Source organism: Schistocerca serialis, chromosome 3 (assembly GCF_023864345.2).
Source record: "Schistocerca serialis cubense isolate TAMUIC-IGC-003099 chromosome 3, iqSchSeri2.2, whole genome shotgun sequence".
Taxonomy (NCBI): domain Eukaryota; kingdom Metazoa; phylum Arthropoda; class Insecta; order Orthoptera; family Acrididae; genus Schistocerca; species Schistocerca serialis.
Window position 1 is genome coordinate 322834137 of NC_064640.1, and position 15808 is coordinate 322849944.

The window sequence follows — 15808 nt, forward strand, 5'->3', positions numbered from 1 at the left end:
CCCCACTGATGATGCCTTAAAACAGTAGAAGGCGAAACGTGTATGGATTAAATAAAATAAATAGCAGCACGAAAAGGCAGTTTGATTTGCAAAACAAGTCCTTGGCCCCGTTCTTGCAGGATCTTTTTCCGGCCTCAGTGACGTCGGAGATCTGATGTTTTTCCGGATTCCTGATATTCACGGTACGCTCGTGAAATGGTCGTACAGGAAAATCCCCACTTCATTGCTACCTCAGAGATGCTGTGTGCTATCGCTCGTACGCCGGCTGTGACACTACGTTCGAACTAACTTAAATCTTGATAACCTGCCATTGTAGCAGCAGTAACCGATGTAACAACTGCGCCAGACACTTGTTGTCTTATGCAGTATAGACGTTCCCGACCGCAGCGCCGTATTCTGCCTGTTTCCATATCTCTGTATTTGAATATGCATGCCTATATCAGTTTCTTTGGCGCTTCAGAGTACCTGCCAGCACTCTCGACCCTCTTTTTCAAGAAATGATATCAAATGTGTCACTGAAGAATTCATAAAATTGAGAACATTTTCTCTTTTGTTGTTACCTATGCTGCGTGTAGTCATTTTAATACTAAGTAATCCCAGGTCATAACTGTGACAGCTTTGTCGCAACTTTTTTTTTTTTTTTACAAAACGATCAGCGCCTGTCACGCCTGACGGATTTCATGATTCCAGTCTGCTCTCGAAAGGAAGGAAGGAAGATTGGGTTTAACATTGCGTAGTCATCGAGCTCATTAGAGACGGAGTATAAGCTCGGATTGTGTCAAGAACGGTGAAGGAAATCGTCCTTGCCCTTTCAAAGGAACCATGCCGGCATCGTCCTGGAACGATTTAGGAGCATCGTGGGAAACACAAATCTGGATTGGCGGAAGCAGTTTTGAGCCGTTAGCCTTTCGAATGCCAACCTCGCTCGGTTCAACTATCGAACTAAACACACTAAAATCATAGCATCGCTGACTCACCTATCAATACACTTGTCAAATAACGTCATTATGAAGTAAACTTTCATAATTCGAGAACCTCAGAAATAATTGTTCCAGCAAAAGTTTAACACCTACTATAGCTCCACTAACATCAAAGGAGTAAATTTATACGGTAGTGACAGCAACTGAGACATCAGTGTCTTGTGGATATCAAGATTACCTGATATAAGCGGAAGATGGCAGTCACGCCGAAATAGGCCTGTTGTAATAAAAAATATAATCGAACACAGCAGCGTCTTGGTCTCATAGAATAATATTCTATATAATGCGTACAAAACGTTTCTGTATAAAACTGTTTAGTGTCACGTCATTGTGTGCTTGATGACCAAAGACGCTCGTACAAGAGTAGACAACGACTTAGAACTTCCGTGATTTCAGAAAATGAAAGAGCAGAAAATTTTTAGCTACTGTGCAAATTGCTGTAATTAATTACCAATGAAATCAGCGCTGCAATAGAATCAGACGTTTAATCCGAATAATTATGAAACGCAGTAATCAAAGAACAGGATAATAAAAACATTGGTATAATCAGCAAACGATTAATTACGTCGTTATTGTTATTAACGCCAGATTTTAATTGGTTTTGAAGTTAATATGCGTTGTTGGTACTGATGTCTGTATTTCTTTACTTCAAGGGGACACTAAGCGAGGTGACAGAGAGGACTCGTATTCGGGAGGCCGGCAGTCAAACTTCCATTCGACCATCCTGACGCAGTTTCTTTGACTTCCCTAAATGGCTTAAGGCAAGTCCCGAGATGGTTCATTTGATAGGGCGCATCATTTTATTTCTTCATACTTCAGTCTCTAAGGAACTCTTCAATGGGACTTTAAACCCTAGTCTTTCTTCATTCTGTATTCAACGGAAAGCACTAAAAAATTGGACATGTGAAACTAAACATCTGAAATGTGGCACTGTTTGATTGGTTGTAGAATAGAAATTCTTGTTAATCGTGAAATTCGCATACGTAACATGAATGACTCTTCATGGATGATTTCTCGCAAATACATATGATGATTGTATTATTTTTTGTGCCGGAATTGACTGTTATTCGAATGTGATTATTTGTTAAAATTTAGAAATAGTTTTTAAATAGACCTGTATTAGTCACAGCTCTCATTTAAGCAGCTTAAAGTATTTTATTTCTGAAAATATTTCGAGGTATGACCCCATCGTACGGTAAATATAGCAATACGATAACATTTAATTACAATATACATAGATTATACTCTAGCAGATTTTTAATCCTTGCGTGTGCTGTGTACCTGACAGTCATTTCGACCAGGTACAATAGTCAAAAATAAGATGCAAAACATACGCTTCGCAAAGGAAAGTGCAATTATATGTAAACAGACGGCTGAACCCGAAGAGGATATCCAAGTCCAGAATGCTACACGACATTTACAGCTCGGAATGCACAATTCAGTCCATTAAGAAGGTAAACGAGATTCACTCCCGGACACTGATCTGGCACAGACTGGTCAACCTGTGACATCCGTTTAGGCGGTATGCAACAGATACTGCTTGCGTTTCATTGGTGTAGGAACTAGTTAGGAGGGAAGATATTCAATGAAAAAGTTGAGTCTCTTGGTGAGGAGCGCTACATACATCAACTCGAAAAGATTAGATTTAGGATTTGAGTCCCGATGTGAAACATAGATTTAAACTGCCACTAATATCTATTGTAGCTGGATAGCAAATGTGAATAAAGGAAGGCGTTATGTGAACTTTAACTGTGCAACTGTATTTTTTCTGGCGTGTATTTATCCTTTTATGCAAATGGCACGTATTTCGCTTCTTATATCGGGATAGAAACAAAGTCAAACGTTGGAGATGGAGAAATACTAAAATTCTTTAAGAGTACTTGTCGTAAAGAAATCATTTTCTACATTTTTGACAAAGTAGTCACACATTTCAGAGTTTTACAGTCGTAATTGTATTTGGCTCTATAGTCCATAAGGCGAAAAAAGTAAAGCTATTGCTATCTTTCGACTGTGAGGTGCAATAGGCTACATTCAGTACTGCCTGAAAGTCACAGAGGCCTGTAACTGCTGCAGTCCTGAGGCGTTGCCATGGAAACGTAAACAAAATTGTGTTAAGCGTTTGGTAGTAGTAGCGCGCGATGCAGCCGCGCCGCATCCATTTTAACAGTAAGGATCTTTTCTAGCCATATGGACTACAGCTACCTTGCCACTAAGCGATTCACTCTCAGATCAGTAATTCTCATTGACATACACGTTTTTTATGTTTTAAACAAAAACCATATAAAATGATAATAATGATAACTGGTTTCGCCCACCAATTAGCCATCCTTCAGTTTGTATCATTGGAAAAGAGAAAAATGTGTACATTAAAATCTTAAAATCAGTAAACTTTAAGCCATTTCAATTTGCAAGTAACATAAAGAATATACACTAAGAAAATGTTTAAAAATTTATTTTATTTCTGTTTTTTTTTTAAATGTGTTTTGATATTTACATTAAATACTTACCAGGTTCAGCGTTGCTTTCAGAGACCACGCACGTCAAGTACTGAGCGAGGAGTATGGCAGCGCGTGTCATGTACGCTTTCTTCACCAAATGCCGACTTTTTTTACTTTACGTTGCTTACAAATAAAATAAGCTTCTAACACTGACTCTATTTCTTTTCCTACTTTACTGTAGAATCTAAATATGGTCAATATACAGTTGAAACCAGTTACGATTTTCATCACCATATTCGACTGTGCCCAAATTAAGAAAAGCAAGAAGTGTATAACATGCCATCTACATTTCCCCATGGACACTTTACAATTTTTTTCCAAAACTAATGATATATCTTTGTATGTTTTCAATAATTTCCTGTTATTTTTACCCAGATGATCCAGGATGAGTATCGTGACAGTCCTTGATCATGTCTGAAGATTGTTAACATACCTGAATGTAGCGTAGGTAACGATTGTCAAAGTGAGACCGAAGATGCTGCAGAAGGAGCCAACGTAACTGATGATGCTTAGTGTATACTTGTGCTCCTCCGATACGCCGTAGTCTGATCCGGGATCCAGAAGGATCGAGAAGTGAGTCATGTGGTCCGATTCACAAATTATCCTGCTTTCAGTCTGATTTGTCTTTAGACCATAAGTCAGCCATTCGTAACCTGTGCGAGAAAAGATGGCTACCACATCAGAAGTTCATGCTTGTATTATGCTTAACGCTTTCGAGTCGGAGCCGAGTCTCATAGGCATGACGTTTTAATTATCACTTCTTTAATGCTTACTCTATTCGCAACACAATTTGCAGACAGCATCCACATATACTACTGAATGTACCTGCAAAATTATATCACTGTAAGACACATAATTCAGGATATATTACGTCCGTAACTGTGGACCTGTGCTCAAGAGCTATTCGGGCCCGTCTCGAAAGGGTTAAAACAGTCCTCTACCTGTTAAATGATTAATAGAAAAGTAGCTTACAGTACGCTTACAGTAAATTCGAAGAAATTTCAAAATGTGAAATTAAGTCTTTACTGTATAGATAATTACACTACAACTTCTCAGTCGAAATTCTTCTTTACAGAGATGTTTAATTTCAATTTTTAATGAGCAAGTCGTTTTATGAGTTACAAGTTCAACAGAAGTGTAAAACAAAATTTGAAAAACATGCCTGTATCTGTAAGCATAATAATAATAAAATTATGCTGAAGTCTTTCCCAAAAGAAGGAAATTAAAGTGATAAAAACAGAATGAACAAATATTATAAGTGAAATACCAGTTGACTAAATGTGTGTATAGTTTTTCGTGGTGGGATGTAGAAGCGAAAGTGTTTATTTTAACCCGGTGATTATGAGTTATGGTGACGAGTCCTACATAAATGTCTAAATATTAATAAAACCAAATGTACATGAATTACATTTTGTCAACGGTATATTCTAATACACTGATGACAGGCGAGCCCGCAATCTGTGCCGAGTCTCGTTGTATGCTTCGTACATTCGTAGCAAAGACCGGCCAACCCTGTCAAGTACAGCAGGATCCTGTTTCATGCCGTGAAATACGTAAATTGGTCGGGCCATTAGCTTAGGCCTGGCAGCAATTGGAGTAATGTACGATGCACACTCGACGTGTACTGAAATAAATGGAAAGCAAAGCACGTTCAATCAGGTGAATGCGCTAGCAACACAAACAGAGCTGGCTCGATCTATCGAATGTTTTTCACAGTCAACAGTACTCACGCACCGACACTGAAAAACATGGTACTGTGTTCAGTACTGTTTGAAAATGCATCCGTGTAGACTTGGAAAACATATAATTCAGTAAAGCATTGCACTTCCTGAGTACTAGCATGTTTTGGAGGTAAACAAAAACGCGATCGATGACCTACAAAAATAAATTCTACACTTTGCTACAACAAACAGACGACAAGTATTGGAAGTATTTTCCACCTGTAAACAATAACCACCATAGACTTCTATAGTTGTGGGTAATTTTCTACACATAAAATACTAAACTACATAATAGTGATGTCTAAATTTATTTTAAGATGACAGATGTAAATACAATTCACTACACAGTGCGTGAAAATGAAAATAATTGACTACACGGTGTGTGCTACTCCTAATAATGTCCATATAAGTGAATGATTTTTCAGTTTTCTTCTTGAATTTTTTTTAAATTCCAAATAATTCTTTTCGAATTTTCTTTAATTTCAAATAAAATTACGATGCTCCGTATGACCCGTGAGTAATGAATAACCTCTTCTTAACATAAATCACGTTACTATTCTGTAAGTTGTTAATATCTGTGTAGAGTTCTTTTCAGGTTTCGCAGATATAGATCTAATAATTTTGGCGTCTTAAAGGCTTAATTACAAGGAGAAATTCCAGATTTTCTTATGCAACACTGAGAAAAAACACACAACCTGTTAATATCAGGTAGCGGTGTATATCTTCAAGAATGTAATGTAGAACTGTACTCTAACCGAAAGGTTACGTATTTTTCTTTCGATGCAGTAACAGCTCCTTAAAGGTAAAATCAAATTATTCAACGACCAATCTTCTTGCTGTTACGATTGTGTGTATGGTGGTCTCTTGTTCTGGTGTTTTGTATACGATAGGTTCTTGATCTGAACTTTAGCGCACGGGAGTAGCACATGTTAATGAGGTCTTCGCAAAAGTTCATTCTTCCTTCATTAATATTTTACACACCCAAAGATAAAAATTTATTCTCGGCAGGGTTTTAGACGCAGTAAATAGGCGAGAAATTAGTGACACAACCATGCTTCGTGTTAGACAAGAAATGAAGAAATTATGACTACATCTTATTGAACGAACCCCCCTGGTGTTGTATCAATATGTTACAGGGAAGTTACTGTCTGAATCCAATCAACAGCGAGAGTAAAAAATTCTCTTATATTCAGATATTTTGATCTTCAAGTAGAAGAAGTGACACTTCAAGGGTGGAGTGTACACTTCACAAAAAAAAGTGATACAATTAAAAAAATTATCACTCAAGTGTACCACAGTGGTGAATGTGTTCCAGATGTATGATTATAGACTCCCTGATGTAGCATGTAACTGCAACAGATTCATACAAATGTATTGTTCGCTCTAATAAATTGTATTAAATATATTAGTACAATGAACTAGAAGTATTAATCACAGGGTAAGGTGGTGCAGTGGCACATCGGACTCGTATTCTGGGGGAGGGCGGTTCAAATTCTCCATCCTGCCATGCAGATTTAAATTTTCCATTGTCGTCCTAAATCACTAAAGGCAAATGCAGGAATAGCTCGTCTGAAAAGCCACGGCCTAGTTCCTTCCCAATTCTTCCTCAACCAGAGCTTGTGCTCTGTTTTTTATGGCCTTATTGGCGACTGTACGTAAGACACTAATTTTCCTTCTTTCATTTTTACTAAATAACAAGCTGTCATTTACTTCCTAGCAGAATATTAATGTGTTGGCTACTTTCAATAGCTTGTCTGAAACTACGTTGTTTGAGAAGAGTGACTGATGAACTCCCAAGACATAGTGAACGAAGTTGAAATTTCATGAAATAAAGTTGAAATTTTAAGGAATCAACGAAAAATTTTCAAGAATCAATCCACATGAAATCCACCAAGAGGAACCTCACGCTTACTTTGCTAATAATTCTAGTAATATTGAAGGGAGAATATGAGTAAAAGCCTACAGTTACGTTGTCAAAGAAGAGCCGCCAAAACATATTTCAGAAAATGGGTGAAGAACTGTTACATGGTGTCTCAGAGAAGGTTACCGAATGTCTTGGATGTTAGTATATATGAGCAGTAAGTAACGTTATAACACGAGACACACATTCAGTAGCCCCAGAACAATCGAAAAATCATATCAAACGACTGGCTTTGTTATTTGTTTGACGCGACTGTTGCGTTTCACTCTGTTATCCTACGAAAGAATGAAACAGCAGAGAGATGCATATAAAAACAACAACCTGATAATGCTCTAGCTAACGACAGTGGATCAAATGTGAGCTTCTGAAACTGATGTATGTAACTAGGGAAGAAATATTGATTCATCATCCGACAATGGTGTTAAGCTTGACAAGTTTCAAAGACCCCAAATAGGGTTATGCGGCTGCATCTAGCGAGAAACAGAGTGTGTGGAAACATCAGTAATCGCATTGTATAATGAAAATAACCCAGTTAATTTAAATTGCTCAACAATATCTCATCCAAGTTCACTGTGTTTGATTGCGTCTGCTAAGCGAATTTTTCGTTCTGTAGCTCTTGAGTACTTGAGAAACTCCTATTGTCGAAGAAAGGTTTGAAAGTGTAAAAATGTTAGTGAGAAGCGATCCATTTCTCTCAGAAGGGATGGGTTACACGACTTTATGAACAATTTGAATTCCATACATCAAAACATCATCCATGAAACGCATCTCAAGGCAAATTTGACTTTGTAACCTCAAATGTGCAAATTTGATTAATGTTTGCTCTTGGAAGGTTACTGAAGAAATTAACAAAATATGACAAATTTTCAGAAAATTAATGTACAATTAATGAGGACAACTGTTTCACATTTCACAAATACGCATTGCATTTCACGCAGATTATCGTAGTAGCATCAGTATAACGATGTGTTTAATTGTAACTTAAAAAAATACGTTCAGGGCTCTGAATATAACAAAATCTCTCTAGATAAGAAGAGAACGTATGTTATTTAACTCTCCCAGTCGAAAGCAGTTAGCTAGAAATCATAAAATATGAAATTTTAGGAACCTGGCAAAACAAATTTTACAAATTGTATTATATATCACGTAAATTTCTCGAATGGCGAGATTTTCGTAAACTATATAATAAATCCTTATACTTACACGCTTTATATCGCATCAGACTGGTGTCTATGCTTGCGATGTAGTTCCTGTCTAAAACGATTTTAACACGCATTGGTTAAGTATGAAGACTAAATCTTTTTACGCTTTTATTCTTTGTTAGAGAGCGTGTATCTCTTAATTGTGTACATATCTTGCAATTGTTTAACTGAATATCTTTGATATGGTTACGTTATTCTGAAAATAAATTGTACGAAATAATGTGTGTGAGTATATCATGATCAGTTAATTCGTTCCTCTATCGAACTGTTTATCAAAAAGCTGTATCTAATTACTGCAAAACAAAGAGATGAATATTATCATCGTAGAGGAATTAGCTTTACAGCAGGGAATTTCTATATCTGCTAGGCACGTTTCAAGTAATCTGAAGTGAAATAAGAGATCTTTGTCATTTTACTGGCAGATATCGAGGAGCTGCACATGACATGTAATTTTCATTACATACTAAATTTCACAAAACCAACATGTATGACAAACAGTTCTTGGGCAGAAATTAACCCAGATGTACATGCGGAGGAAAGCGATAAACATATTACGCAGTTGCCTAGTCACCGCCCTATCCCCTCTACTCTCAGCCAGTACTATCAGAGGGAATGACGTCGTATTGTGAAACAGCTGATGATTCACTTCTCAGAACCGACATGCCAAACATGTTATTTGCGCTTATTTACAGTCACAGTCACTACATTTGTTGAATCTATCATTTGTGGAATTTCAACAATCAATTTTATTCTTTTTTTATTTTTCTTTCTCAGTTGTGCTAATAATGTGTGTTAACAATGACTAGTTTCGAACGTATCCGTTCATTATCGAATCTTTAAGTGAGTGTTTCTGAGATCATTAATGAAATAACGTTCGTCCAGTTAGGGCTACTCATAACGGTTCAACATAGAACATTTCGTGTCCTTAATATAAGTGCTTACTATACTCTCAGTCATCCGTTAGTGGAATCGAGATGATTCCGCGTAACACATGGCTCAGTGTATAGTACATCTAGACAGTCAGTCAATAGGGTTGTCTGAAGATAGCGACAAGTCAGTTTGCCGAAATATCACACCATATGGGCGACGCTAGCCAGCTGGAATGCCTGAGAACATTCCAAAATTCGCAACTACGTCTTACTGTCCAGTTTTTCCCCATCCAATTGTTTTTTTTCCTTTTTTTTGGAGTAATTCCTAACATGCATCTCTTCATTTCTCGCAGAGTGAAACTCAAGTTTTGAACGATTTGCACATAAATGCTCATTTCTATGAAGTAGATCTAAATTCGGAGCGTTGCATGGTCTGATGAATCCCGATACCTTCTTCATTATGTTGTGGGAGGCCGCGAATCCGTCGTCTTCCAGGGGAACAGCTCCTTGACACTTGTACTGCGGGACGGAGGAGACAATTTGGCGGTTGCTCCATTATGTTCTGGGGAACATTCACGTAGGGATCCATGGGTCCAGTGGAGCTCGTGCAAGGCACCATGATGGCCAAGGAGTATCGTACAATGGTTGCAGACCACGTACATCCATTTATGACGATCATGTTTCGCGACGGCAGTGGAGATTTTCAACAAGATACTGCGCCCGGAGTGTGGTAGAGTGGTTCGAGAAACACAGCAGCAAGTTCCAATTATTGTGTTGCCACCCATCCCCCAAACTCGCTAGATGTAAACCCTATCGAAGATAACTGGGATGTGATTGAACATGGCGTCAGAGCTCATTGTCCCCCAACCCAGAATTTACGGGAATTAGGTGACTTGTGAGTGCAGATGTGGTGTCAACTGCCTCCAGCGACCTACCAAGACTCTCATTGCTTCCGTGCCTCGACGCGTCGCCACTGTTATCCGTGCCAGAGGTGGACATACCAGCTATTAGATAGGTGGTCATAATTTTCTGGATGATTAGTGATCAGTGTATACACAGAGTGATTCAGTTAGGCCCATCACCTCAAATATATTTGCAACCATCTGAGAGATCTTAATTCTGTTTGCACCCAGATGAATTATGAGAAAGTCCTCGCTAAACGACAAAGAGTCCATTTTCATAGCTTTATGAATCACAGAGACAACGCTATCAACTTCACTTTTTGAAATGGAACTTTAGTAATTTCTACTGCTAGTACCAATAATTACTGTATTTAGAACTGTCGAATTATCTGTTTTGAATATAAAACCAATTTCCGTCTTATACGGAAGTTCGTGACTCCATAGTCAATAGGGAAATACGTCACATGGAATGAGGAAACACAGGTTGCACCGTCGCAATTCTGTTTCTGTCGTTCACGTATGCTGAGTGCTTGTTTATTGAAAAAAAGAAAAAGAAAATACATTTCTTTCACAATCAAGAGAAGCCAGATACGCTATTTCTTAACGTGAATGTAAAAGAAAGGTGAAGAGAGCAGCTGAGTTGTGCCCAAAAAAGTATTCCGACTGAGGTGTCCAACAAGAATGAAAATTAAGTAAATATGCAAAAAATTATAATCAGAATAGCACTGGAATACTATGCAGAAGATAAGAAGGACGGCAGCAACGAGCAGAGCAAATTTAACAGATGATCTGGAAGCTTTTGCTTACAATCCACATTGAGGGAAACTACGAGTGCCTGTGGAATACGTCAGCCCGGCGTTGTTCGCATTTTGCGTGCCAACAGTTTCCATCCGTATCAAGTGCCACGTATCACTGGTTATCCCCAATAACAGCGCTTGCACTGTGTTTTGACAGACTGAAAAGTGTTTATTACTAACAAAATTCTGCTAAATAGGTGTGAGGACGTGAAAGCAAAAGGCTCAGCCAAAGCAAAACATGACTAGCTACCAGTACACAATATACAAATGGTGTTACATAGCCTTATAATATGAAATTAAGATCTGAATAAAGGAAACACACTGATGATGGCACAGAGATGATGAAACATGTTTGGGCCACATGAAAAAACATCTCAAATATTTTTAAAGAGATACATTCCAAACGACCAGGGTTTTTCACTTGTTTCTCCACAACGCAGGTAGATTACCACCGCCAGTCTTCCAGAAATCAGGGATGAAAGGATTATCAAGGCCAGAAAGCGACCATCTCCATTTTTGTGGAGATATTCACCGACTATGAGTTCAAGAGTTTAAAAAAAAAAGCAACTGCCAAATTTGTTATTAAAAACCCCAAAACCAGAATCCAGGCTTCAGGATGTTTGATCTATGCAGTTTGACTTCAAAAACAAAGCTATATATTTGCGAGACGCGTACAGTCACATCATCACAACTCCGTAGTTCAAAACTGCCCACACAATGAAGTACCAGGAGCTTTCACATTCCATCCTGGAGTGAAACCTGCGAAGGCTAAAGACGTATTAAAACTTTCGGAATACCTCGGTAATCATGTAAGCAAAGAGAACTACTCAAGGCTCTTTGGCACAGCTGTATCTGCGGATTCACCTACAACCAGATGTGACTATAAAACAGACAATGATGACAATAGTGATGGAGGTGAAGATTAATGTTTGGAGATGTTATTGTATGCTGTATATCACATTTATCGTCCTATATCTTTAATAAATAAATGTTTAACAAATACGAGTCGTCAGAGGTTCAAATGGCTCTGAGCACTATGGGACTTAACATCTATGGTCATCAGTCCCCTAGAACTTAGAACTACTTAAACCTAACTAACCTAAGGACATCACACAACACCCAGCCACCACGAGGCAGAGAAGATCCCTGACCCCGCCAGGAATCGAACCCGGGAACCTGGGCGTGGGAAGCGAGAACGCTACCGCACGACCACGAGATGCGGGCACGAGTCGTAAGATATGACTTCAGTATACAATAACATTTACATGGTATGTAGATATAATGTTATTATGCATTGTATTAGTGGAGTTATCGAATTCTGCAAAAACCTCCAAGAGTTCAATCGATTTTCCATCTCCATACCCACAGATTTTACAGACATCAAAAAAAGTTTTGCGTCACCTCGGTTCCGAGAGTTCCGGAACCTCTACAGAAAACTGAAATAGAGATCAACATAAACATCATTTCCGCCCTTTTTATTGTTAATGAAAACCACACAATGCATGTTGTTCCACCATACAGCGAGACCTTCAGAGGTGGTGGTCCAGATTGCTGTACGCACTAGTACCTCTAATACCCAGTAGCACGTCCTCTTGCATTGATGCATGCCTGTATTCAACGTGGCACACTATCTACAAGTTCATCAGAGCACTGTTGGTCCAGATTGTCCTATTCCTCAACGGCGATTCGGCGTACATTCCTCCGAGTGGCTGGTGTGTCACGTCGTCCATAAACAGCTCTTTTCAATCTATCCCAGACATGTTCGACAGGGTTCATGCCTGGAGAACATGCTGGTGACTCTAGTCGAGCGATGTCGTTATCCTGAAGGAAGTCATTCACAAGATGTGCACGATGGGGGCGTGAATTGTCGTCCATGAAGACGAATGCCTCGACAATATGCTGCCGATATGGTTGCACTATCGGTCGGAGGATGCCATTCACGTATCGTACAGCCGCTACGGCGCCTTCCATGACCACCAGCGGCGTACGTCGGCCCCACATATTGCCAACCCAAAACAGCAGGGAACCTCCACCTTGCTGCACTCGCTGGACAGTGTGTCTACAACGTTCACCCTGACCGGGTTACCTCCAAACACGTCTCCGACGATTGTCCGGTCGAAGGCATATGCAACACTCATCGGTGAAGAGAACGTGATGCCAATCCTGAGCTGTCCATTCGGCATGTTGTTGGGCCCATCTATAAAGCGCTGCATGGTATCGTGGTTGCAAAGATGGACCTCGCCATGGACGTCGGGAGTCAAGTTGCGCATCATGCAGCCTATTGCGCACAGTTTGAGTCGTAAGACGACGTCCTGTGGCTGCACGAAAAGCGTTATTCAACGTGGTGGCGTTACTGGCAGGGTTCTTCCAAGCCATAATCCATAGGTATCGGTTATCCACTGCAGTAGTAGTCCTTGGGCGGCCTGAGTGAGGCATGTCATCGACAGTTTCTGTCTCTCTGTATCCCCTCCATGTCGGAACAACATCGCCTTGGTTCACTCCGAGACGCCTGGACACTTCCCTTGTTGAGAGCCCTTCCTTGGACAAAGTAACAATGCGGAAGCGATCGAACAGCGGTATTGTTTGTCTAGGCATGGTTGAACTACAGACAACACGAGCCGTGTACCGCCTTCCTGGTGGAATGACTGGGACTGATCGGCTGTCGCACCCCTTCCGTCTAATAGGCGCTGCTCATGCATGGTTGTTTACATTTTTGGGTGGGTTTAGTGACATCACTGAAGTGTCAAAGGGACTGTGTTTGTGATACAGTATCCACAGTCAATGTCTATCTTCAGGAGTTCTGGGAACCGGGGTGATGCAAAACTTTTTTTGATTTGTGTAATTTGATATTACTTAACTACTTCTGATAACATTCCAGATTGCTACAGAATATTTAGACAAAAGAAAAACAAGTTAGGTACTTATGGGATGAACGTAAGTGGTTTTTTTCGTTTTCCCAACATTGTGATTTTTTTAACTAGTGGGCTTTTTGATAGAAACCCCTGAATTGTGATATAAATAATCTCTTCAGTCAATGGCGAATGTAATGGCCTTTAAAAATTCTATCAAATTTCCCTTCTTTTCGTAATACTGGCTTAACATGTAAGCTATTAACATTCATACAGCTGCTTTTTCCGGAGGTATCTGTATTCTTCCTATAGACAACATATATGTTTCCCCTAGATATGCATTATTGTTCATGTTTAGTATTGTCGTCAAGCCTGGTGAACAGCGTCAGATGTTTATTGATCATACCCGTATGAGACAACGTTATCAGCACCTGACAGAGCTTGGAAAGAGCTTCATTGTCGGTCTCCATTTGGCTGACCGGTCGAATCGTGGAATTTTCAGATTCGTGGACCAGTCGGATGTGACAATGGCCCGATGTTGGACTACATGGGAACGTGAGAGCAGACATATACGTCGTTAAAGTTCCGGTCGACCACGTCTGACCATTACGAGGGAGGATCGCCGTATTGTACACCAAGCACATACTAACCTCTTGGTATCTTCGCTTGCCGTCCGAGAACAAGTAATGGACTCCGTGCAACATTTCGTGTCATCCTGCACCATTGGTCGTAGACCAGCAGCGGCCGGACTTTCTGCCCCATGTACAGGTTGCTGTTAACACTACAATACAAACAGCTGCGTTTCGGATGGTGCCCTGACCGGGAAGCGTGGACTGCTGATAAATGACGTCGCACTGTGATGAATCGCAGTTCTGCACCAATCTGGATGACCATCCACGGCGAGTATGGCGGGGATCTGTGGAGAGGTCCCACTCTTTCAAAGTGTTGGAGACGCACATCGGCATTACTCCTGGCATTATAATGTGGGGACCCATCGGGTGTGACTTCAGTTGACTGCCGTTAAGGATTGAGGGAAGTCTGACGGCACAACGGTACGTCATTGACATCCCGCTTTCTTATGTGTTACATCTCATGCGAAAGTATTATGGTGTCATTTTTCGCCGGCTGTAGTGGCCGAGCAGTTCTAGGCGCTACAGTCTGGAACCACGCGACCGCTACGGTCGCAGGTTGGAATCCTGCCTCGGGCATGGATGTGTGTGATGTCCTTAGGTTAGTTAGGTTTAAGTAGTTCTAAGTTCTAGGGGACTGATGACCTCAGAAGTTAAGACCCATAGTGCTCAGAGCCATTGGAACCATTTTTTTGTCATTTTTCAACAGGACAATCCTCACTCACACGTAACATGTGTCTTTACGAATTGTTTGCGTGATGTTGAGGTACTCCTGTCGTCAAGAAGATCCGTAGAACATTCCCCGGTTTGACCACGCGTGGTAGCAGTTCGAACGTCATGTCTGTCCCAGTTGCGCCAAGCTGGGGTGCCCTATCAGCATGCCGTGACATTTTCGTATGACAACACGAAATTCCACACATGATAGCAATCGGTTTCATGTTCAAAGCAGATAAATCATAAGTTGTAGATATTGTAATTTCTCGAAAACTACAGATGCATACAGAGACTATATTTATTTGGTGAAGAGCCGCGCGGGATTAGCCGAGCGGTCTAAGGCGCTGCAGTCATGGACTATGCGGCTGGTCCCGGCGGAGGTTCGAGTCCTCCTTCGGGCATGGGTGTGTGTGTTTGTCCTTAGGATAACTTAGGTTAAGTAGTGTGTAAGCTTAGGAACTGATGACCTTAGCAGTTAAGTCTCATAAGATTTCACACACATTATTTGGTGAAGACTTTATAACAATTCGTTTTGGTGAAAACAGAATAATGATCTCTTAAACAGTACAAGAAGTATGTGAGATCAACAGCTCAGCAGAATGACCTGCACACTACACAGAAAACGGTCCCAGAGGCAGATTTTAGTCTAAAAGATGGCAAATATGCACCAAAAAGCGGGAAGACCAGCTTGTGCCACTGTGAAAACGTTTAATTTGTAGGAACTTT

The 15808-nt window shown here is 40.2% G+C and overlaps 1 protein-coding gene across 1 annotated transcript in view; it reads right to left on the reverse strand.

Moving 5' to 3' along the window:
* The window catches only part of LOC126470807 (uncharacterized), a 495505-nt gene that overhangs the window by 32922 nt on the left and 446775 nt on the right, over window positions 1–15808 (reverse strand). The window contains exon 18 of the mRNA XM_050098819.1: window positions 3912–4131. Within this exon, the coding sequence (XP_049954776.1) occupies window positions 3912–4131 (220 nt within the window). The remainder of the gene's footprint in view (window positions 1–3911; window positions 4132–15808) is intronic.